The sequence below is a fragment of the Bidens hawaiensis genome, unplaced genomic scaffold, assembly GCF_021521415.1.
Source record: "Bidens hawaiensis isolate Kalapana, Puna unplaced genomic scaffold, B.hawaiensis_p1.1 tig00021374_1, whole genome shotgun sequence".
Taxonomy (NCBI): domain Eukaryota; kingdom Viridiplantae; phylum Streptophyta; class Magnoliopsida; order Asterales; family Asteraceae; genus Bidens; species Bidens hawaiensis.
This window is the reverse complement of record NW_027493318.1, coordinates 321,860-349,191: the sequence shown is the minus strand read 5'-3', so window position 1 is coordinate 349,191 and position 27,332 is coordinate 321,860. Positions and strand designations below refer to the sequence as shown.

The 27,332-nt window shown below is 34.5% G+C and overlaps 1 protein-coding gene across 1 annotated transcript; it reads right to left on the bottom strand.

Moving 5' to 3' along the window:
• Positions 1–18,740: 18,740 nt before the first annotated feature.
• On the bottom strand, positions 18,741–19,970 carry LOC143563366 (transcription factor MYB14-like). The gene is made up of 2 exons (XM_077050921.1): positions 19,804–19,970; positions 18,741–19,405 (listed from the first exon to the last, which is right to left on the bottom strand). The coding sequence occupies exons 1-2, from the start codon at positions 19,934–19,936 to the stop codon at positions 18,756–18,758; spliced, it is 783 nt and encodes a 260-aa protein (XP_076907036.1). The 5' UTR covers positions 19,937–19,970; the 3' UTR covers positions 18,741–18,755.
• Positions 19,971–27,332: the final 7,362 nt, after the last annotated feature.

Sequence of the window (27,332 nt, the reverse complement as noted above, 5' to 3'; positions counted from 1 at the left end):
CAACATTTGTGTGTGCTTGAATTAGTAACTTCAATGAAATATAATTTACACCCCTCGACTACCCGACGTCAATGAAGTGTAGACATTCAACCCTTTTTTACGTAATTTATGTTTTATTTAATAAATATAGTATTTTATGAATTTAATTTGTTCCCATATTAAAATACTATTAAATCAATACAATTGTACACATGACACTCAACTAAGGCATCCACATAAGATGCTACCTAGATGACATGTGGACAATTATCATTTTTACAATTACCACATAATAAACTCTTTTATTTTAATAAAAATCTTACAAAATTCAGGAAAAACACGGACCCGGATTTGTGGTTTATAACCCTATGACCCGTTTGTCAATTTCTCATTAGATTATAACATTCACATTTCCCTCTCAAACTCAAACCACCATTCTCTGCTACCAGTTTCTTGGCGAACACTTCCAAACAACATCAAATCTTCTTCACGATCAATCTGTTCAAATCAATCGCAGACCTAAGAAGCCATCTGACTAGATTCGACTTCATCTTCACATCTTTCTGTCGTCGCTCCAAGATATACCCTAAACATCATCTCTTCACAATCGGATTTCTTTTCGTTGAGGATCTCAAGATAATCCATAGGTTTGATTCATAATTCCTCCACGAAAAACCCTAATCTTATGTTCTCAATCGAATTTTGATTTCAAGAATTATGTTGTGATTTAATTTTTAATATTGTTTCCCTAATCCTAAGAAGCAATTGACCAAACGAAGTTGCTCTATAAAGATTTCAAAATGGGATGGTATTCTTTTTGCAGGAATTGGCTACAATACTTCGTTCTCCAAAATCATTCAAGTATGTTTTGAGTTTTGTTTATTGAATTTTATGTCGTTTCTTTTTCATATTTGATTTACCTCCATGTGTTACACATCATTTTGTTTGAATAAATAAATCGGTTGTTTTGTTTACTAAATATTAAGAAGTGAATTTCCGTCAAATTTCTGATTTTTTTTTCCGTCCAGTTTGTTATTGTTTTCTTTACTAAATATTAACAAACATAATTTCCGTGCAATTTTGATTTAGTTTTTATCAAAGTCAGAAACTTCGATTTAATAATACAATTGTTTTGAATGTTTAATAAATTTGTTTGTAAATTATTTGTTTCATATATAATATTAGTCTTTAATATTCCAGAAATTTAATTATAAATTTACTAATTTTTTATTAATATTTACTAAATTATAAATTTACTAAATTTACTATGTTATAATATTGATCTTTAAAATACATAGTAAAGTATAATATTGATCTTCTAAATATAACTTATTCTAGAATTTTATAAAAATATAAATGTACATTAACTTAATCCGTTATTAGTTGACATGTTTACTATAATTTGAATTTCAAATTATATTTAAAGCTTTGACTACAAAAACAATAATTAAGGAAATAATTTATGTATTTATTATTGTTATTATTTGATTCCTAAATTACTCAATGTATTATTATTAAATATTAACTGATTTTTGAAAAACCTTAAACATGGAAATATTAAATATTAGAATATAATACATTCTAATAATACTTCTTTTTATAATCAATCGGTTATTTTTGGACATGATTATTTGAATATCATTTATTTTTTTAATTTGTAATATTCAACGTATAATTATTCTAATAGTAGTATTTTTTTATAATCAATACGTTATTTTTGGAGATAATTATTTACAATAAACCGGATTAATATATTCAAACTTATGTTCAGAAAGTTTCTATACATAATTGTTTCGGTCAAAAATTGGTAAAGCAACTTTTGATCAAATTAGTGCGTGAGGTGGAGTGCTTGTTGATGATAAGATCGAACACAACGATATGATTACGAGGTAAAAAAACCCTTGATCACAATAATCTTACGTCGGTCAAGAATTAACAACATAATCTTTGGTCGAATTGCTTCGGTAAAAGATTAAGAACGTAATTTTTGGTCGGTTCCGTATATGATTATAGTAATCTCCGGCACAAAAAAACCCCGGACGGTGAAAACTATCATCGTCAACTTTATTAATGACAAAAAGGTGATTATAAGTGGTGGAGCTGATAGAATAACGAGTGCTTAAGTGTTTACATTGATTGCTAGTAGCTAAGTCGTGAGAGTGTGTATGGTGTGTGTTCTAATGATATTATCAGCTCGTTTATATAAGAAAATAATACAACAGATATTCCGAGAAATCCGGAAACCCTAGACTAGGTCTCCCATGATCCATTGCTGCCCACGTTTGAGTTGACGAAGCCTCATTAATAGCCGTTGCAAACCCACGTTCTTATTAGCACACTAAACACGTGGTCTTATCTGCAAACAAAAATAATAAAGGACAGTTGGATATCCCGAAGTATAATCCTCAGAATACTTGTATCGGTAGGATAGGCTGAAATCCCTAACTAACTCTCCGAGTATCCCGGAACTAAAAGAGTCTTCCAATATAGCCGCTGGAGCACCCTTCTTTGAGTCTATCTATGTTCATAAATGTTCATCCCACATCTTTGACTGATTCTTTTGGGAGTTACTCACAAACGTGGTCCCCACACGTGTTAATATTAACTATAAGTGTGAGATTTCAGCATAATAGTCAATATTTAACCATTAACCATTACTTGGCCCTTAATCCTAGCGGTTATAACTCATTCCACACGTTTTATGTGACCACCAACCGTGTATTTCGCATGGAGTAAATCAACAATTAATATCTGCAATTACAAATCAACACCAAGAGAGAATATCTATCTATTAGCATTAATACTCAGGATACTAAACTTATCTGAGAATCCTGAACATATTCGGGATCCCGAGCATATTTAGGATCCTGAGCTGACCACAGATCCGACTATAAAATTTGGGCCCTAACAATTGTCCCTAAAATTTGACAGCTGTTTTTACCAATTTCAGCTGTTAAATTTTCTAATGATAAACTGTTTTCCATGTAGCACCAAAATTTTATGATTTAGCACCGACTAAAGTTGACATTATTACGAGAATAGATCAGTCCTTCGAAATCCCTGTTCCTGTTATTAGAGAAAAATTTAAGTTTATTAGGAAATGAAATTCTTTAATAATCACTTAAGTTTATATCAATAAACCAATACCAAGTCATAAAATTCATCTTATAAATAAGGCGAGTAATTTAGAATATTCATAAACAGGAAGTCATACCAGAATCATACAGCAACTAACTCTGATAACGTATAGACTACTTCAACCTTATTTTGCAAAATGTTTCTTTAATTCTAAGGATACACAGATAGACCTGCAATATTAACATTATCCTGAAAATAATTTCAGAAATTCTGGCTACAAGGCCCTTTAGAAGAGATGAAAAATCCCTTAAACCAAAGAAATGAACTTGCGACAAGGCCTTTTAGAACAGATGAAAATCTCTTAAACCTTAGAAATGAACTGGCGACGAGGCCCTTTAGAAGAGATGAAAATCTCTTAAACCTTAGAAATGAACTGGCGACAAAGCCCTTCAGAAGAGATGAAAATCTTTTAAACCTTAGATTATGGTACGTCTACCATAAACTTGAGATTCAAATCAATAGCTGAGGATAACGAGGTAACAAGTCACTATATTTCATGTGCTGGCCCCGCCTCTCGAATTAAGGCTGAATAAACAGGCGCTACAGGCGACCATAAGAAGAGGTGAAAACCCCTTAAACCTTGGGATTCAAACCAATAGCCGAGGATAACGAGGTAACAAGTCACTATATTTCATGTGTTGGCCCCGCCTCTCTAACTATGGCTGAATAAACATGCGTTACAGGCGATCTTAAGAAGAGGCGAAGACCCCTTAAACCTTAGAAGAGGTGAAAACCCCTTATACCTTAGGAATAAGCTGGCGACAAGGCCCTTAGAAACTGGCGACTAAGGCCCAAGTTAACTTCATTCCATATGAGAATCCCTCATATCTACAAAACAATCAACTCTAAGTGAGGGGTGGGTGTTAGCCTTGCTAACACCCCTGGCGTTAGCCTTGCTAACACCCCTCCGATGCTTAAGTCAGGACCTTTTTTGAAGAATAATAATATTGAAAAATGAATAAAAGCATAAATTCGAATACATACCTTAACTGTTTAGTATAACATTTATCCTCGGGATAGAAGTCTTACATGAAATATTTTTTGAGGTGTATAGCATTCCAAGCCCTCGGTAGCAAGTCATCATCCAAAGTAGACAATATGTATGCACCCTTTCCTGCTTCTGAGTCAATTAAGTAAGGACCTTCCCACTTTGGTGCAAGCTTCCCATCAGTAGGATTTGTAGTATTCTGGAAAGCTTTTCGGAGAACCAAATCACCTTCTTGAAATCTTCGAACTCTGATATTCTTGTTGTAAGACTTTGCTATCTTCTGTTGATAGGATGCCATTCTGATCTTTTCCAAATCCCGGAGTTCTTCTACCACATCTAGATCTTCAAGTAGACTTCGAGTATTATCTTCAGGATTTTGATGACTGATTCTGGCTGTCGGGATAACCATCTCTGTAGGGATAACTGCTTCAGCTCCAAATACTAATGAGAAAGGAGTCTGACCAGTAGCATTCTTTGAAGTGGTCCTATCTGCCCAAAGAACAAAAGGTAGTTCCTCGGCCCACTTTCCTTTCTTAGACCCCAACTTTTTCTTCAGGTTATTGATGATGATTTTGTTGCTTGATTCGGTATGTCCATTAGCCTGAGGATGGACAGGTGTTGACGTAATCATCTTAATTCCCCAACTGGCACAGAAGTTAATTGTTCTCTTGCCGATGAATTGCGAGCCATTGTCACACACTATCTCTACTGGGATCCCAAATCTTGTCAGGATATTGCGCTTGATGAATGAGATAACTTCTTTCTCTCTGACTTGAATAAAGGCTTCCGCTTTGATCAACTTCGAGAAATAATCTGTCATGGCCAACATAAAGACTTTTCCTCCTGGAGCTCTTGGTAGTTTCCCCACGATATCCATTCCCCACTTCATGAAAGGCTAAGAGGATATAATAGGATATAATGGTTCTGCAGGCTGGTGCAAAATGTTGCTATGTCTCTGGCACGCATCACATTTCTGAGAATAATTCATAGCATCCCTCTTCATCGTTGGCCAGAAATACCCCATCCTCAGGATCTTGGAGAATAGTGCTCTGCCCCTAGTGTGATTCCCACAATCTCCATCATGGATATCCTGAAGAACTTCTTGAGCTTCTGCTTTCTCCAAGCACCTAAGATATGGTCCTGCAAGAGATTTTCTGTATAATATATCATTCATTATAGTATATGGGATTACCTTTGTATGAAAAGCTCTTGGGTTTTCATCGTGGGTATAACTCCATCCTGAATATATTCCTTGATTGGGATAATCCAAGAACTTTCTTTATCCTCAGCATTCGTGACTCCCATATCTCTACTATCTTCTGATATTTCATTGACACCTTGTTCTTCTATTGCTGGGCTCAGGATATGTATGATAGGGATCTTGACACCTTCCAGTATCCTGAAGGATGAAGCTAAATATGCTAGGGCATCTGCTTCAACATTCTCTTCTCTAGGTACCTGTGAAATATCAAACATTTCGAAACACTTTGCTAGATTTTTTACTAGCTCTAGGTATTTCATTAGTCTTTCTCCTCTAACAGTGTAAGAACCATTAAAATGATTAGTTAATAATAATGAATCAACATGTACTTGTATAAACCTGATTTTCATGTCGATTGCTAGTTGTAATCCTGCTATCAAAGCTTCATATTCTGCCTCATTATTTGTGGCTTGAAATCCGCAGGATATGGATTGAGGTATAATGTCCCCCTGTGGCGATTTCAGCAGAATCCCGAGACCTGTTCCTCTAACATTTGAAGCACCATTAGTGTATAGAGTCCACTTATCTTTGGTTTCTTCAAGTTGTTGGACTTCCAAGTCTGCCTTTTCTTTAAGTTCACTGGTGAAATCGGCCACAAAGTCTGCTAATGCCTGAGATTTGATGGCAGTCCTAGGTCCATATGTTATATCATATGCACTTAGCTTTACTGCCCATTTTACCATTCTACCTGATATTTCTAGTTTTCTTAAAACAGACTTAATAGGATAATTAGTTTTAACACATATAGGGTCAGTTTCAAAATAGTGTCTAAGTTTAGTAGATGCCATAATAAGTGCTAAAATTAATTTCTCAAGATAAGAATACCTGGTTTCAGCATCCAAAAGACTTTTACTTACATAATATATGGGATGTTGTTGACCTTCGAGATCCTTAGCCAAAACTGCACTTATAGCATTGTTTGATACAGCAAGATATAGAGATAGGGATTCACCTTCCTCGGGTTTTACCAGTAGAGGAGCAGAAGAAAGATAAGCTTTTAAGGATGCTAAAGCTTCCTGGTAATAAAATCTCTCAAGGATTCCCCAGGATTCTAGGTAACCCTATAAAGATCACATGTCATTTTCTCAAAATTTCTACTGCAAGAAAACTTGTTATTAAACTGGTTATTAAACATTAAACATGTTAATAACCAGTTTTATTGCAGTAGAAATTTTGAGAAAATGACATGTGATCTTTATAGGGTTACCCAGAATCCTGGGGAATCCTTGAGAGATTTTATTACCAGGTTTAATAAGGAGTCGCTGGAAATTCCGAATCTCAACCCAGCTTCAGCAGTGGAAGCTCTCAAGTTGGGGTTAGAAAAGGGCTCCTCTTTCTATGATGATCTCGTTATGACTCCACGCAGGTCATTAGACGAAGCAAGAAGCAGAGCCCTGAGGTTTATCAGGCTAGAAGACGATAAGAAAAACTTTAAGGTCGATATCCAGAAGTATGATTAGACGAACAGGAAATCCGAATCCCCGGGAAAATCATATCGAGCAAAGCCTTACTACAAGCCTGATAACCCCAGGATTAATGCAGTAGATGAGGAAAATGATGAAGAATATTCTAAGATCTCTGAATATTGTTTTTCTGTTGATATTGGTGGATTAATGTGTGCCATGCAGGATTTAGGTGAGAAAGCCAGGTGGCCAAGGAAAATGGAGAGACCAGGAGCCTGGAAAGACAAATCAAAGTGGTGTGCCTTCCACGAAGACTTTGGACACTTGACTGATGATTGCATTGCACTCAGAAGAGAGATCAACTATCTTCTCAGCAAGGGCCACTTGAAAGAACTACTTGGCAAGAATAAGGGAAGAGAGTATGATCCCGAGAAAATTCCTGAAAATCCGACTCCTCCACCATCGGATGCAAAAAAAATCATGTTCATATCCAGAGGATCCGACATCTGTGGAACCTCTTATTCTGCTGCAAAGAGAAATGCTGACCAAAGAAAGTTAGAAGTGGCTGACAAACCAACAAAGACATCTGTTCTCACTCAAGAGAGGATTATATCTTTCGATGAAAGTGATAGAGTCGATATTCAGGATCCTCATCATGATAGTTTGGTAATAACTTTATATGTGGCTAACCATTATGTTCGCAGGATCCTTATAGATGGCGGAAGCCCTGTCAACATTATTCAATTAGACGTGCTGAAAAAGATGAATATTCCTGAGGATGAGATCGTCCCAAGTTCCTCAGTATTGGTTGGATTCAGTGGAGAAACTAATAACACTATTGGAGAGATTAAGCTCCCAATATATGTCGAAGGGGTAAATAAAATGCAAAAATTTTGTGTTATTGACTGTTTGTCTTGTTGCAATATTATATTAAGCAGGCCCTGAATACATGACATGAAAGCGGTACCCTCCACTTATCACCAATGCGTGAAACTCCCAAGTCTGTGGGGAGTTATCAAAATCATCAGTGACCAACAAGACGCAAGGAATTGCTACACCTCTTCCATGAAGTAACTGCTAAACCCCAACATGCGTAGCAATTACAGAAGCCAGCACGAGACGTAATGGAGGCTAGGGAAAAAAAATTAAGTCAAATCTGCTCGATTTCCTCAAGATAAGATGTCAACATTCGCATGGAAACATGAAGATATGACAGGTATTTCCAAAAATATTATAACACATAAACTTGGAATTGATAACTCTTTCAGGCCAATCCATCAAAAGAGAAGAAAGTTTGCACCTGAAAGAAACATAATCATTCAAGAGGAAGTAGAAAGACTCTTGAAGGCAAATATGATTAGGGAAGTTCAATATCCCGATGGTTAGCAAATGTGGTGGTTGTACAGAAAAAGAATGGCAAATGGAGAGTTTGTGTAGATTTTACAGACTTGAATAAAGCTTGTCCTAAAGATCCATTCCCTCTACCACACATCGATTCGATGGTAGATGCTACAGCCGGCCACAAGATGCTGACATTCATGGACGCATCCTCAGGATTTCAGCAAATCCAGATGGAGCCCTCAGATCAAGAAGATACGGCCTTCATGACTCCCACAGGTATTTATTGTTATATTGCTATGCCCTTTGGACTTAGAAATGCAGGTGCGACCTATCATAGGTTAGTTAACATGATGTTCAAAGAGCAACAGGGGGACACGATGGAAGTCTATATTGATGATATGGTGGTGAAGTCCAAGAAAGCTGAGGATCACCTCCAAGATCTCAAGACCGCATTCGATATCCTCGATAAATATAACATGAAGCTGAATCCTTCAAAATGCCATTTCGGAGTGAAGGCTGGCAAATTCTTGGGATACATGGTCACCAAAAGGGGGATAGAGGTGAGTCCGGAGCAGATACAAGTTATCCTGAATCTGAAATCCCCACAATCAGTCAAGGATGTTCAAAGGCTAACCGGCAGGATAGCGGCGCTCAACAGATTCATATCCAAATCCTTAGAAAAATGTAAAGAATTTTATGATATCTTGAGGAAAAATAAAAGGTTCGAGTGGACCAGTAAGCATGAGGAAGCTTTAGCATCCTTAAAAACTTATCTTTCTTATGCTCCTCTACTGGTAAAACCCAAGGAAGGTGAATCCCTATCTCTATATCTTGTTGTATCAAACAATGCTATAAGTGCAGTTTTGGCTAAGGATCTCGAAGGTCAACAACATCCCATATATTATGTAAGTAAAAGTCTTTTGGTTACTGAAAACAGGTATTCTTATCTTGGAGAAGGCAGAAGCTCGAGAAGTTGATGGAGATTGTGGGAATCACACTGGGGGCAGAGCACTATTCTCCAAGATCCTAAGGACGGGGTATTTCTGGCCAACGATGAAGAGGGATGCTATGAATTATTCTCAGAAATGTGATGTATGCCAGAGACATAGCAACATTTTGCACCAGCCAGCAGAACCATTATATCCTATTATATCCCATTGGCCTTTCATGAAGTGGGGAATGGATATCGTGGGGAAATTACCAAGAGCCCCAGGAGGTAAAGTCTTTATGTTGGCTATGACGGATTATTTCTCGAAGTGGATCGAAGCGGAAGCCTTTGTTCAAGTTAGAGAGAAAGAAGTTATCTAATTCATCAAGCGCAATATCCTGACAAGATTTGTGATTCCGGAAGAGATAGTGTGTGACAATGGCTCGCAATTCATCGGCAAGAGAACAACTAAATTATGTGCCAGTTGGGGAATCAAGTTGATCACATCAACACCTGTGCACCCTCAGGCTAATGGACAGGCGGAATCAAGAAACAAAATCATTATTAATAACCTGAAGAAAAAGTTGGGGTCTAAGAAAGGAAAGTGGGCTGAGGAACTACCTTTTGTTTTTTGGGCAGATAGAACCAGTTCGAAGAATGCTACTGGTCAGACTCCTTTCTCATTAGTATTTGGAGCTGAAGCAGTTATCCCTACAGAGATGGTTATCCCAACAGCCAGAGTCAGTCATCAAAATCCCGAAGATAATACTCGAAGTCTACTTGAAGATCTAGATGCGGTAGAAGAACTCCGGGATTTGGCAAAAATCAGAATGGCGTCCTATCAACAAAAGATAGCAAAGTCCTACAACAAGAATATCATAGTTCGAAGGTTTCAAGAAGGAGATTTGGTTCTCCGAAAAGCTTTTCAGAATACTACAAATCTTAAGGATGGAAAGCTTGCACCAAAATGGGAAGGTCCTTACTTGATCGACTCAGAAGCAGGAAATGGGGCATACAGATTGTCTACTTTGGATGGTGACTTGCTACCGAGGGCTTGGAATGCTGTACACCTCAAAAAATATTTCATGTAAGACTTCTATCCCGAGGATAACTGTATACTAAATAGTTAAGGTATGTATTCGAATTTATGCTTTTATTCATTTTTCAATATTATTATTCTTCAAACAAGGTACTGACTTAAGCATCGGAGGGGTGTTAGAAAGGCTAACACCCACCCCTCAGTTAGAGTTGACTGTTTTGTAGATATGAGGGATTCTCATATGGAATGAAGTTAACTTGGGCCTTAGTCGCCAGTTTCTAAGGGCCTTGTCGCCAGCTTATTCCTAAGGTATAAGGGGTTTTCACCTCTTCTAAGGTTTAAGGGGTCTTCGCCTCTTCTTAAGATCGCCTGTAGCGCATGTTTATTCAGCCATAGTTAAAGAGGCGGGGCCAGCACATGAAATATAGTGACTTGTTACCTAGTTATCCTCGGCTATTGGTTTGAATCCCAAGGTTTAAGGGGTTTTCACCTCTTCTTATGGTCGCCTATAATGCATGTTTATTCGGCCTTAGTTCGAGAGGCGGGGCCAGCACATGAAATATAGTGACTTGTTACCTCGTTATCCTCAGCTATTGGTTTGAATCTCAAGTTTATGGTAGAAGTACCATATCTAAGGTTTAAGGGATTCTCATATGGAATGAAGTTAACTTGGGCCTTCGTCGCCAGTTTCAAAGGGCCTTGTCGCCAGCTTATTCCTAAGGTATAAGTGGTTTTCACCTCTTCTAAGGTTTAAGGGGTTTTCACCTCTTCTTAAGGTCACCTGTAGCGCACGTTTATTCAGCCTTAGTTCGAGAGGCGGGGCCAGCACATGAAATATAGTGACTTGTTACCTCGTTATCCTCAGCTATTGGTTTGAATCCCAAGGTTTAAGGGGTTTTCACTTCTTCTTAAGGTCGCCTGTAGCGCATGTTTATTCGGCCTTAGCTCGAGAGGTGGGGCCAGCACATGAAATATAGTGACTTGTTACCTCGTTATCCTCAGCTATTGGTTTGAATCTCAAGTTTATGGTAGACGTACCATATCTAAGGTTTAAGGGATTTTCATCTCTTCTAAAGGGCCTTGCCGCCAGTTTGTCCCTAAGGTTTAATGGGTTTTCGCCTCTTCTAAGGTTTAAGGGTTTTCGCCTATTCTAAGGGCCTTGTCGCCAGTTCATTTTTAAGGTTTAAGGGATTTTCATCTCTTCTAAGGGCCTTGTCGCCAGTTTATTTAGGCCTTGTCGCCAGAATTTCTAAAATTATTTTCAGGATAATGCTGATATTACAATTTCATCGCTATATCCCCAGGCTTAAAGGAGCATCCTAAACAACGGTCTTATTGCAAAAATAAGATGGTCTAGACATTATCTAGGTTAATTGATATACGGTTCTGGTATGATTTACTATTTATGAATATTCTATCTTTCGTATTATTTACAAGATAAAGTTTATGACTTGGAATTGATTTATTGAATTAAACTTAAACTGTTATTAAAGAATTCCATTCCTAATAAACTCAATTTTTTCTCTAAAGATTTAATAAACAGGGATTTCGAAGGACTGATCTATTCTCGTAATGATGTCAACTTTAGTCGGTGCTAAATCATAAAATTTTGGTACTACATGGAAAACAGTTTATCATTAGAAAATTTAAAAGCTGAAATTGGTAAAAAGCAGCTGTCAAATTTTGGGGACAATTGTTAGGGCCCAAATTTTATAGTCGGATCTATGCTCAGGATCCCGAATATGTTCAGGATTCTCGAATAAGTTTAGTATCCTGAGTATTAATGCTAATAAATAGATATTTCTCTATTGGTGTTAATTTATAATTGCAGATATTAATTGTTGATTTAATCCATGCGAAATACACGGTTGTTGGTTACATAAAACGTGTGGAATGAGTCATAACCGCTGGGATTAAAGGCCACGTAATGGTTAATGGTCAAATATTGATTATTATGCTGAAATCTCGCACTTATAGTTAATATTAGCATGTGTGGGACCACATTTGATGAGTAACTCTCAAAAGAATCGGTCAAAGACGTGGGATGAACATTGAAAAACGTGGATAGACTCAAAAGAAGAGTTCCCCAACGGCTATATTGGAAAACTCTTTCAGTTCCGGGATACTTGGATAGTTAGTTAGGGATTTCAGCTTATCCTGTCGATACAAGTATTCTGAGGATTATACTTCGGGATATCCAGCTGTCCTTTATTGTGTTCTATTTGTTTTGCAGATAAGACCACGTGTTTAATATGCTAATATGAACGTGGGTTTGCAACGGTTAGTGCTTAGACTTCGTCAAATTAAACGTGGGCAGCAAGGGATGAGTGGAAGACCAAGTCTAGGGTTTCCGGATTTCTCGGAATATCTTTTGTATTATTTTATTATATATATGAGCTGATAATATCATTAGAACACACACATTCACCTACCTAGCTACTAGTATACTCTGTAACACTTAGCATTCGATCACTTATCAGCTCCATTACTTGTAATCATCCATTTTCATTATTAATAAAGTCGACGGTGATAGTTTTCACCGTCCGGGGGTTTATTGTGCCGGAGATTACCATAATCATATACGGATCCAACCAAAAATTACGTTCTTAATCTTTGACCGAAGCAATTCGACCAAAGATTACGTTGTTAATTCTTGACCGACGTAAGATTATTGTGATCAAGGGTTTTTTCCCTCGTAATCATATCGTTGTGTTCGATCTTATCATCAATAAGCACTCCACCTCACGCACTAATTTGATCAAAAGTTGTTTTGCCAATTTTTGACCGAAACATATATATATATATATATATATATATATATATATATACTTATTTAGCAACCGATTTTATGATAAAGTTAATCTTTCCAAAGTCAACATAAATTTAAACAATCTTTCCAAAGTTATTTGAAAATGGATTTATTGTAAAACGTTTTTAAGTTTTGCAAGTTTAACAAAATATTAATGTTAGTGATTTAACAAATTATTAATGTTAGTAAGTATAAATTTACTAAATTTTTATTAATATTTAATACATTATAAATTTACTATATTATAATATTGATATTTAAAATACATATTAAAGTATAATATTGATCTTCCAAATATAATTTATTCTAAAATTTTCTGAAAATATAAATGTACATTAACTTAATCCGTTATTAGTTGACATGTTTACTCTAATTTGAAATTCAAATTATATTTAAAGCTTTGATTATAAAAATGATAATTAAGGAAATAACTTATGTTTTTATTATTGTTATTATTTGATTCCTAAATTACTCAATGTATTATTATTAAATATTAATTGATTTTTGAAAAACCTTAAACATGAAAATATTAAATATTAGAATATAATACAATCTAATAATACTTTTTTTTTTATAATCAATCGGTTATTTTTGGAAATTATTATTTGAATATAATTTATTTTCTTTAATTTATAATATTCAATGTATAATTATAATAGTATTTTTTATAATCAATATGTTATTTTTGGAGATAATTATTTACAATAAACCGGTTTATTATATTCAAACTTATGTTTAAAAAGTTTCTATACATAATACGTTTTAAAAAATCAATATTATCTAATCCTATTATGTTTTAATTTGTGGTCAAAATTTTGAATTTCAAATAAGAACAAATTAAATTTTTGATTGTTTTTACAAACTATTTTTGTTAAGCAGTTAATAAATTAGTTTAAAACGGATTTGACATTTCCATAATAACAAATTATATATCAAAACTTTTAGAGTTAAATACATATTTTTAATAGGTAAGCTCGGGTTTGATATTCATTTTAACACACACACACATATATATACTTATTTAGCAACTGATTTTATGATAAAGTTAATCTTTCTAGTGTCAAACATAAATTAAACAATCTTTCCAAAGTTATTTGAAAATTTATTTATGTAAAACGCTTTTAAGTTTTGCAAGTTTAACAAAATATTAATGTTAGTGATTTAAAAGTTTGTTGCAAGATTGATCAAAAATAAAAAATAAGTGGTCAAGATGAGTTTCTTTTGGTAGAATCTTTGAAGAAGTTTAACAATTTATTCTATTAATAGTATTATTTATTATAATATATTTAATTTGGATGCTATTGTTCTGTTATATTTTCAGGTGGTGAAGCAAAATGAGTTTTTTTGGTAGAATATTTGAAGAAATTGACGGTGGTTTAATATGAAAGAACATTTTATGTCTTTTGTTGATGTTTTTTATTTGTTCGGTGTACATTAACTTATTGTAACTTTTAACTTTTAATATCTAGACAATGTAAATGGTTAACGTTTTGGTCCGAAAGTTTGAAGAAATTTTGTGTTGCTTGAATTTGTTCAGGCCCGGTTTTTGGGCTGTGCAAACTGTGCAATGGCACGAGGCCCAAAAATACAAAGGGGCCCAAACATTTTTAATACATTTCATAAATACAGGCCCAAACCCTATTAAAACCTAAACTTTTCTAAAAAAAATAAAGCGGTCGTTCCCACTTTCCCTGATTCCCTCTTTGGATACCTCAAACCTCCATAGTTCACCTTCAAAATAATAAAATCACTGTTGACGACATCCTCGCCGGCTTCGGTCCTCTCTGTCACCGTCACCGCCGACACCTATAACTAACTACGGTGTCGGCATCTCCGTTTGCACATTCACAGTTTGCATACCCCGTACGTGACTGCCGTCATCAGAGTGGTTTCCGGTTGTAACGGCGGTGTAGGGAGGACGTAGGGAGTCTTGTCGGCAGAAATTGAACTCCGCTGTGACGGTTTTCCGACTTTTCTACAACTTGGGGCCATGATATTATTACTTGATAGGATTGATTTTGTTGAAATCAAATAGTTTAGGAATTTATGTAGGTTAAGAAAGATATACCTAATGATAATTTGTTAATTATTTGTATCAAAAGGCTCTACCTTTAATTTGTGTTTCCGGTTATTTGATTATTTGTATATTCCCATAGCCTCAACATTGGTTTAATTAACTTAGATCACTTTGATGCACTATTTTTGTTTTTTTATTTGTAACTTTGTGTTTTTTTATATATAACTGATTAGTTTACATCATGAGAAGGCCCAAAATTTTTTTAGCACGAGGCCTAAAATCCTTTTATCGTTCTTGGGGACGGTCCTGAATTTGTTGTTTAAATTTATTATGTTTGTTGACATGTTTTTTCACCCGTGTGTAACACGGGCTATACCCTAGTTTATATATATATATATATATATATATGTTTGCGTAAATACGTGATGTAATATACAATGTTCCCGACTTGCTTGGCGGGAAGCCTAGCGTTAGTAGCATGTTAAATTGCATATACATGTATAAAGTTTCTGTCGCGTTGGACGGGCTAATCCATCTAGAATCTAGATTTATATATAAAACAATAGTCAACTATGGAAATCATTTTCAAATAAGGCCCCCATCAAGTAAAGACCGATTACAATTAATAGGGATTACTCTGTATAATAGTAATCAACTTTGAAATTTGTTCCAATCAGGTCACTGATAAAAACTTTTGTTCCAATCAGGTCATTGAACTTTCATTTTTGTTCTAATTCTAGATATTTACTTGTATAACAGGTAATCTAGGTTTTTTTTAATTTTTCAATGTTTTTACTTTGTATAATAACTTTCAAAGGTTACAAAATTAGTAAAAATGCGAAATATAATTTTAAAATTCCGAAAATTTGCAAAAAAAAAGTTTGGAACATTGCAACAAATTGCAAAAATTGTAAAAAAAATAAAAAATGTTCAAAACGGGTCGAAACGGATTAGGATCAACAAATTCGGGTTAGAACGGATCAAGGTCGGAACAGGTCAAAACAGGTTTCGGGCCAGTTTATTTTTAGACCAACGAATTAGCGATTTTAACACGTTACAGCTCGTTTTAACAGCAAAAGCTCGTTTAAGCGATTTTCAGCTCGTTTCATCACCTAACAACTCATTTAAGCGATTTTTCAGCTCGTTTCATCACCTAACAGCTCGTTTAAGCGATTTTTCAGCTCGTTTAAGCGATTTTTCAGCTCGTTTCAGCACCTAACAGCTCGTTTAAGCAATTTTTCAGCTCGTTTCAGCACCTAACAGCTCGTTTAAGCGATTTTCAGCTCGTTTCAGTACCAAAAAAAGCTCATTTAAGCTAGTGTTCAGCTCGTTTCAGCACATAACAGCTCGTTTAAGTGATTTTTCAGCTCATTTCATCACCTAACAGCTCGTTTAAGCAATTGTTCAGCTCGTTTCAGCACCTAACAGCTCCTTTTAGCGATTTTCAGTTCGTTTCAGCACCTAACAATGATTTAGGAACGGGTTTCGGGTCGGAACGAACTGAAAAATCGCTTAAACGAGCTGCTAGGTGCTGAAACGAACTGAAAAATCGCTTAAACGAGCTGTTAGGTGCTGAAACGAGCTGAAAATCGCTTAAACGAGCTGTTAGGTGCTGAAACGAGCTGAAATATCGCTTAAACGAGCTGTTAGGTGCTGAAACGAGCTGAAAAATCGCTTAAACGAGCTGTTAGGTGCTGAAAAATCGCTTAAACGAGTTGTTAAGTGCTGAAACGAACTGAAAAATCGCTTAAACGAGCTTTTGCTGTTAAAACGAGCTGTAACGTGTTGAAAACGCGCTGATTCGTTGGTCCAAAAAAAAAATGACCTGAAACCCGTTTTGACCACTTACTATCTTGACCCGTTCTAACCCGAACATGTTGACCCTAACCCGTTTTGAACATTTTTTTTATTTTTTTCAAATTTTGCAATTTATTGCAATTTTCCGAACTTTTTTTTGCAAATTTTTGGAATTTTAAAATTATATTTCACATTTTTACTAATTTTCGCAATCTTTAAAAGTTTAAAAGTTATTATGCAAAGTAAAAACATTGAAAAATTTTAAAAAAACCTAGATTACCTGCTATACAGGTAAAATATCTAAGATTGGAACAAAAATGAAAGATCAATAACCTGATTAAAACAAAAGTTTTTATCAGTGACCTGATTGGTACAACTTTCAAAGTTGGTTACTATTCTATAGAGTAATCCCTACTGACATGAATAAACGTAGCCACGAGTCTATAAAGCGAAAGCGATAGGCCATAGAAAAACTTTCGTGAGTATTGAATGAAAAGGATTAGGGCTGGCCCTAGGGTATGACGAGCCGAACGACCGGCCAAGGCACGTAATTTTTAAGGGCCAAAATTATTTCATTTATTTGAGTAGTTGCAGTAATGAAAACCTGAAGTAAAAAGGAAGAAGATTGAAGTAATAAAGAATCATGTAATCAAAGAAAGTTTTTATCGAGAGAAAAAGATGAAGATGCTATGTAAAGAAGATGATATAAAATGGTATGTTAGTAAATATATAATTCACTAAAATGTTTAGACTAGTTGTATAGTAGTCATAGCCCATGGAATCTTCAGAATACTTTTTAAAATGTTTTATAATACTAATTAAATAGTTAATATAATTATAATTTAAGGGAACTTTTTCTTTGGTTTTACTACTATTTTACTTTTTTATTTATCTTTTTTTTTACTTTTTTCATTAGTTAATTTACTTTAAAAGTATTTGAGACATTTAATTTTAACATGCTTTTGTTTTATTTTTTTATATTTCACATCTGTAGAAAATATTATTACAACCTAATAGACGCAAAGCATATACTATGACCCTTCGGATATAAGTTTAACTTTCGTCATTGCTTAAATTTAGTGGGGCAAAAACTCTTTTTATCAATATATTTCGTTACTCGTTTGGCCTTACGAGCCTTTTTATTTTGGCTCGGCCGAGGCCTTAAAATCCTCGGGGCCGGCCCTGAAAAAGATCAAAAGGAATCTTATATTGAATAATAACGCAAATGCGTAATTACATATATGCATCAAGTCCGTATGGTGGTGAGTGCCTGCGGTGCAGGGTGAGGGAACACTGACTTGTCCACGGTTAAATTGTGAAAGGCGAGTGATGGTCTGAAGAATAAGCCGATATGAGAGAGCAAAGTGGGGGTGAGAAGTGTGTGTTTTACTATCAAACACGCTTAGCAACACAATATGCATTAACGGTTTTGTGTTGCGTACATATACTGTTCAGGTATCGTATTAAACCGGTATGACCGAATACACTTAGTTCATTATCAATATTCATTTTTCATGTTTTCAATATCGGTGACATTCAATCTTGAATTTTTTTTTGTATTTTTAGTAGTATCGGCACTAAATCAATAAATCAATATGGTATTCAGTTTATACTTTGAGTCATTTTCGATACTAGTAAAAATGTGAGCAAGCTCACGAAGCCCTCACACACGATGAACGTTCGTCTTTGCATGAATATGAGCTTACGTGGCAACCGGTATTCCACTAAACGAATGCAATGCATTAAATTAGTAATAGCGACTACAAATTTAAATAGCAAAAAGATAAATAAATAAAAACTAAAAGAACAACATAAGTTGTCGGCTAGCGACAAGCATAGATCGATCTTAAATATTTGAGACATTGGACGATACCTTTTTATTTTTAACTCATGAGTGTTGTTGAAGTACATAATAACATACAAACACACGTTGAAGGTTAAAACGGGCGTCTACTTTTGTTTTTTGTCTTTTAGTTTGATAACTGATAAGTTGGAATATGACACATAAATCTGCATAACCCCGTTTAAACTCACTAATTATTAATTAACAATCACTTAATTACTCTTATCCACATCTTCATCTTCTTGATCTTGATGATTGAGCAGATTAAGATATTCATGGTACAGATTCTCAAACATCAAACTTTCATCGTCTTTTTCAAAACTTAAATCCCAACCGTCAATTAAGAAACGCTCATCATCATGACCGTCGATAACTGTGCTTGTACCTTCTAGTTCTAGTTCTACCTCCAACAATGGTGCCCAGTTTGACCATAACTCATCGTCTCCAAGGTCAAACGTACAACTCAACGATGCACCGTTATCCAAACACTCATTCTTGCTTGAGGTTGAAGATGTAACCGAGGAGGAAGAACCATTAATAGTAGAGTCAACAACTTTGACTTTCTTTGACTTTTCTTGTTTCTCATTGTCTAGTTTTCTCTTGTTATTTACCTTCTTGGTTGAGGGGTGGTTGGCGGTGTTTTCCGTGGTTTTCTTCCCAAGGTGAGCGTTCCAGTGGTTCTTGATCTCGTTATCGGTTCGACCAGGAAGCTCGGTGGCGATGAGAGACCACCGGTTTCCGTGTAGGGAACGTAGCCGGATTATCGCCTCATTCTCGTCAGAGGTGAAGTTTCCTCGTTTGATACCTGGCCGGAGATAGTTCATCCATCTTAACCTACAACTTTTTCCGCATCTTAACAACCCTAAATTCATAAACATTAAACACATTATTTAATAACGAAAATGGTCAAGCTTTGAAAATATTTGTCAAAACAACCAATTAAACAATATTTGTGCCCATTCTAAACATATGAGGTTAAACATTGAAAATTATTGTAATATCTCCAGAAGGACATTCTGACTATACTTCGTCAAAATGGCCGTCGGACCTCAATATCCAGGCAACCGTTTGAAACAATGAGAGATTAGCTAGCCTATAAGGGAAAAGTAAAACACTACCTTCACCTAAACCCAAAAAATCATCATGTACTATAAACGTAAATAGAATAAAAATAAAATAAAAAAGTAACTACAAATAAAGTGATTTTTGTTTGTTTGTTTATAATAATGAACATGTAAGAAGTGATTTAAAGTAATGTACCAGCTTTGGAAGGTAGTGATCGCCATTGTCCTTCACCATGAGTTTGAATGTAGTTGATGAGGAGTTTATCTTCTTCGGAGGACCATGCACCACGGTGTAAGCCCACCTTTGAACAGCACGGTGTTCTTCCCATTGTGGGTGGCTGGTGAGTGATCAATAGAAAAGAGAGAGAGAGTTTAGAGGATCCTTGCTTGGTATTAGTGATACGAAGAACAACACGACCACTTCTTACCCTTTTTAAATGCTTTTTTCTGAATACACGCACGTTTTTTTTTAATTTCAGGCCTGACTACTTATCAAAATCAAAATATATAATAATATGATTTCATTTTCATCATTTTGTACACATGGTTTTAATTGCATTTCATATGTACAATGAATGCTATATCAAAATATATGTACGTTACCGGTAACGCCATGTGTTATAAATTCATGTCCTAGGCGCAAATCATTTATTTACTCATTTTTGTTCTACCTCGTTTAAAGAAAATAGTTTAATATCGTTTAACCCCTTCAATTTAATTTGAAAATAATTTTTTAAGTTATTGTGCAAGTATTGAGGATTTTAGAAGCACATTAACGTTTTAACACATCTTATTTATAACGCCCATTAACTCATAAACTCATAAAGTGAGTGGTAACAGGTATATCACATGTTAACGTTTTGGCCATGGGGTATACTCTAACCCATCTTAATTTCACATAAGCTTCACGTCATTATTTTTTTCTCTTTCACTTTATGTCATTCAAAGGAAACGGTTTAACCCATTTAACACATAATTAATATAACAAATCAATTAGTAATTAATACATAATTAATGCATATTGTTCATTTTAACCCGTTAAAAACATAACTCATTGGCCTTTTTAACACACTTAACACAAGTGGGGAGTGATTTAATTTATCTTTAAAATGTCATGTCACTTTAACCTATGTAGGGGTTATAGTATACCCCATGACCTTATAAAATTAAGGTTTTGCAGGGCCTAATAGCATCCATAGTGGATTGCCAATCAGGAGCATCCTAAATACGCTGTCACCGTCCTCTTCCCCGTCTGCGTCCGCGGCTGATACGATGAATCCAGTCAAGCATTATTTATCCACTATTGGTATGATACTATCTGCTTATTTTTCCAAATTTCAAATTCTTAGAAGACTATGAGTAATTTTCTGAATTTGATTAACATATTTTGTATGTGAAAGATTTAATTGACCAAAGCAGACCTAATTACATCCAACCTACTATCAGGATGACCAATTATTATTATTATTACACTTACTTTTCTAGGCACCATTTGAAGAAAAACATATACGTTAATTTTGATTTTCAAAGGATAATTGGTGATTTACAGCTCAAAAGGAGGTTAATTTGTTACTCTTTACAAATTGTTGATATGTTTTAACTTTTTTTTTTATCATAATATCATCTTGTTGGTTTTTTTTTTCATTTTTCAAAAGAGCACCTTTGACTTAAAACATATGGCAGGGTGAAGAGGTTGACTATAGAGGTGCACTTAACCTTGATGGCTCGGTTCTCATGTCGGTTACCCTGCATCAACTAAAGGTTAACTCTTTTCTTTACAATTTGTTAATATGTTTTAATCATAATATCATGTCATACCCCGATCAAAGGCGGCGGAATATGCCGGGGTGCAACGGATTGCCCAAAAACACAAGACCACTATTTAAAGTGACAATATTTAATCAACTCATTTATTTCATAAATCAATAATCAACACATCTCGTTCCCACAAACAAATTGAATACAAGTAACATTTATATTGTTCGTTTTACTAATATCCTAATGGTCTTGGTAACGTTTTTTGTCAGGTCCTCGAGTCAACAAAAGTCAAACCTGTAACATTTTATAAAATAAAGTTTGTCAACACAAAGGTTGGTGAGCAATTCATAAGTTTGAGCATATTAGTATATAGTAATAAAAAGCCACTAAACTTGTATACGAAACAATAGATAAAAGCAACAACTTGGATAAAATAGATATCGCTAATAGTTTTACGTTAGCGACACCTAGCTATAAGGGGATGCCAAATAGTCTAGGATTTTATAGTTATCGTTAATTGCATTACGTTAACAACACCTTGCCATGAGGGGTTTCCAAATGGTCTAGGATTTATAGTTCCACCATCCAAAAACGATAAACACATAAGCATGTAAGCATAGAACACCAAATCGAGCAATTATTTAAGTAAAATATACAATCACGTTTGTGGGCTTAAGATTCAAGTAAATAAAGCATTTAGTTTGATAAGTATGAAATGTCACCCCAAAACAGAAGATGAAAAACGGGGTATGAAGTACTCACCTCGATTGACGAATTGAGAACTAATTAATGATCGACATATAGAAAGCTTGTGAATGAAACGAACAAATCTGACTTGAAAGCTAATTGAAAACGAATAAATAAATTATATTAATGAACTTGAACTTTAGTTGAAACTACATTTGAAACATTGAACGAGAAGGTTCGATTGTTAATCGGGTTACCGGTTCAATTTGTTAACGATTAGGGACTCGTACTTAATTGATAATTTAAAATAAAATAATATTATTTTATTGGGCTTTTAAATAACTAACCCAATATTAAATAGAAACAAGACGAGTTTAAATCAAGAGTTCGGTTTTATAAAAAAAATGAATTGATAATAAAGCTTATAATAATATTATTAATGATAAAGATAGTAAGAATAATAATGACTTTAAATATATGTTCTATATATATATATATATATACAGATATATAAGATAATTATGATAATAATATATAAATATACTACCAATCGAGAATTGTTATTAGTAACTAATAAGAGTAATAATAATAAATATAATTACCAATGGAGAATTGTTGTTAAAACTAATAATAGTAATAATAATAATAAATGTAATAGTAATTACTTTTGTTGTTGAATACATTATTAATAGATTTATGAATTTTACTAATACTAATTATTATTATATAAATAATTATATGTGTCGTATTAATGATAATAACTTACTTATAACATTTTAATAATAATAGTATTAGTGATAAAAATATAACTCGAGTAACGATGACACTAAATGGTAACTAGGCCCGACATGGATTTCGGTTTAATAAAACAAGTAGATATTATTTATATCCAAAAGTAATAATATTCATAGAGATCAATAATAATATTAATTTGCTTTATTAATAGTTAATAATAACATTATTAAGTAGTATTGACAATAATAATGATACCTTACTTAGTTTTGGTTCGGTTTCTAAACGAGTTCACCATATTAAAAATCTATTAATAAATATGACATTAATAGTACCAATAGTTAAAATTAATAATAATATACATCTTTATAAGAGTTAATAATTATAATAATATAATTTAGATAATAAATATGGTGTTAATAAAAAATAGTAAACTTGAATAATTTTGTTAACAAAAACAAACCGAAGTCTAAATTAATTTACCTTTTAGATTTTCATATGGCCGTGGCTCTACACCGGGAAGAAACCGAGCCGAAACCGCCGGAGATGAAGGCTGCCGGAGAAACGAATCAGAGAGAGAGTGAGAGAGGCGGAGAGAGAGAGAGAAAGAGAGAGTGAGTCAGAGAGAGAGAAAGAGAAAGAGAGAGAGAGAGAGAGAGTACAACGAGAGAGAAAGAGAGGGAGAGAGTACAGTGGGAGAGAGTACAACGAGAGAGAAAGAGCGGGAGAGAGTACAGCGGCTGGTTTTCCGGTCGCCGGAAAAACGAGCTGCGAGAGAGTTCATACACTTGCTTCCACATAACATACATCCAACTATAATCACCTTCCTTGGCGATACGTGCAATATCCAAAGATCGTTCACGCACCGACAAGCAATCATCCATCATCTCAATATAATAATTATCACATAAATCATCTATGGCATACACTTACCACTTAAGGTAAGTGTATTAACATTTCACATTGATTATGCACACAGCCCCGAAAACATAACAAGGAAATGGGGATAGATACTCACCTGATTGCGACTACGTTCACGTTAATGGTTGTCCTTCTCTTTAGTGTGCGCGACTAACTGTATAACAATTATACGTATCAATTAATTATCACTACTCTTATTGTCTTTCTAGTTTAATTATTACCCTCAACGAATGGGGGTCCGGGAGCAGCGCCCCTGGCAGCGGGGTTCTAGGGGCGGCAGACCTCGCAGGGTCCAAGGGGAAGAGCCCCTGGCTGGGGTCGAACTGTCAGGTCAGCTTGGAAAAATTTTATTTCTATTAATTGTCTTAACACATTTTTCATTAGGATTTTAATTCGCTAACTCATTCTCTATAACGAATTAAGCCTGATTTGTTAACTGATTCGTTAGCTGATTCGTTATTCTGGTTCGTTATCCTAGTTCGTCATCTTGTCATCATTTGGTTCGTCATTCCGATTCGTTATCTGATCCTGACTTGATTCGTTATCTGGACATAACGAATTGGTGAACTAATTCGTTATCTTGCTAGAACGAATTGGCTAATTAATTCAATACTTTACCTTAACGAATCACATCAGTCTTATCCAGCCTTTGACCCTGAGGTCAAAGTCAAAATCGATATGAACACAGAACAGTCAACTCATACCAGATTTGCAATAAACCTTCGTTTTTTAACGAAACAACACGATTTAGGTACCAATGAACTCGTAATGCCAGCGCCTACAAAACCCAAGGGTCCAATCATCCAAATATCCATGTTTGTATGGTGTGATTTAAGCATCTATATTACGGGTTCCTTTGGGTTAACAATTAACCTATAAAATGCTAAAAAATTTCAGTAAGTTTTGCTTCGTTGGATTCGTTTTTACCATACTAAAACAGATCTATGATTTCTAGACTAAATCCGAACTTAAACGAACAAGTTCTCGATATAAATGTACCTTAAACGAGTAGGTTTACGAACACGGTCTAGTCTTGATGTTGTTTTGGTTCGTCACAACGATCTAGCACCAACGGGTTCGGGTTTTCTCCTTTGGATCTTGGCTCGGGTTAAAGGATAATGTTTGTGTGTGTTTTTCACAGTGTAGGCTATGGTGTAGAGATGGATAATAATGGAAACGATTAGGGTTTAAGGGGTATTTATACTCCCTTAAACCCATGGACCTAAGGCCCATCTTTCCTTTTTGGTCCATATTTAATTCCATCTAATTAGTCTACTTAAACCATCTTTATTACGTTATTATTTCTCTACCAATTCTAGTAAACTTTTTTCCATCATTAACGAATAATACATTAAATATTATTCTTGGAAATTTCGGGATGTTACATTTTTAAAATCTAGGGTTGAGGGTGTCACGTACGTAATGTGCGATAATATATTATTGTATTGGATCCTTTATCTATACATTTATAAATGGTCCTTTATATAATGCATGATAAGAGATTATTGTATTGGATCCTTTATATATATATATATATAAACGATCTAATACAATAATCTCTTATCATACATTACGTATGCGACATCCTCAACCCTTGATTTCAAAAAACACGCGGTGACAAATTTGAATATTATTTCAATTCGTTTCCATCCTAATTAACTGTTACATACGCTGATTCAACCATCATCACCGACGCCATTTACAGACACCACTTCAATTGAATTGAAATACGCCATTTGCAGAACTTCAAATACATTCCATATGTCACATCCCGAAAACCCTTAATTTAAACAGCAGAAGACTTAGCTTAACGCGTTCGGGTGGTGATAAATGTTGCTAGCCAATCATATTAATATATATATATATATATATATATATATATATATATATATATATATATATATATATATATATATATATATTCCTAAAAGTGGACTTTATTAAAATCAGAGTTTGCACGCGTGCTGACACACCAAGTCTTATTTAAATAACAAAAGTCCATCACGTTTATTTATTCAAACTTCAAACTCGACATCTCCATCCTTTCCCAACTTCACGAAGCTTCCAACCGTCATTTACCTAAAAGACATATTAAAATCGTTTGTCAATACGAATGTTGGTGAGTTCTCGAATAAACATTTATTTATATAAACGTCACGGTATAATGGTTTAGCGACTATTATACACCAATTTGTTACCATAAGCAACGGTAATATTAATTCCTCACCGTTCTTTAACAATGGTAATTAAAAACCTTAAAAATTTTACATATTATTTCTTAAACAAATTGTATTAATTGTAAACTAGCTAAGCTTACAATGCGTGTATGACTATCAAACCGATAACTCGAAACATACGAAACTCAAATACTCTCACTTTTAACCCAACGCGATTGGAAGTGGGGGACGTCACCCCAATAGATCTACCAATATTTCTGTGCCTTTATTTATTTCCGTTAACAGTTAGTTAACCAATTTAATTCATTCCACTATAATACAGTTTCTAAAATAACATGCATTTAAAGATAATATGTCTTTCCCCCAAAACAATAGTTAAAAATATTTAAAAACAAGGGGCTAAGAGAAACTCACGGTTTGACGATCGATTAGAGATTTTCCAAATAGACTTGTAACCTATAATAACATGTAAGGCCCCTGTCCCGTGCCCTACATTAACGTTGGATTTACTCATAATCACAATTCTAACTATCAGAGTTAATTAAAACTTTCGCAGAATAGTTAAAATTTCAACATTCATTACAAAACATTCATAACTTGTCTTTAAAACATAACTTAAAACATGTCTTTTATTTCAAACATTATTAACTAAGTCTTTAGATGCCAGCTTCTTCATTCATCTGCCATGTGTCCCCCTTCAAGCCAGCTGTCTCATCCTACTCACCTGTGTGCATACTAAAAGTCAGCTACGCTGAGTGAGTTCTAGTTAATCAGACAACATACAATATATTCACATATTTATATATAAGTATCCGTAGATACATATTACATACTTAGCATTTTATCTTTCTTTCATTCGTACATACATACTTTCTTTCTGTCTTTCATACTTTCATACATTCATAATGCATACATAACTATCTTTACCATCTCAGATATTTTTACGGTCTGGTCCCTTACTTCACTATCTCAGATATTATTAGGGTCTGGTCCATTCCTTCTCTATCTCAGATATTATTAGGGTTTGGTCTCTTCCTTCTCTATCTCAGATATTATCAGGGTCTGGTCCATTCCTTCTCTATCTGTTCAACCATTTCTATGCTTCTTCATACATACATTCTATTATATACGTATATATATATATTCATACTCATTCATACATCATTCATGCATCTTATATATGACACACCTTTCCTAGCGATACGTGCAATATCCGAAGATCGTTCATGTACCAACAAGCATACATTCATAATATTCATGGATGGACAAGAAATCGTTGGTATTATTGCAATTAATCGTACGAATACCTTCCTTATAAGCTGACCGACAAAACCCCTCTATTTAATTGAACCATTTCACTCGTTATTGCTCCTTCATCACTCCTTTTAGCGCCGACCCTGTTCTTCGCCGTTCTCCCTATTCTGTTCATCATCTAAGGTAATTAAATATA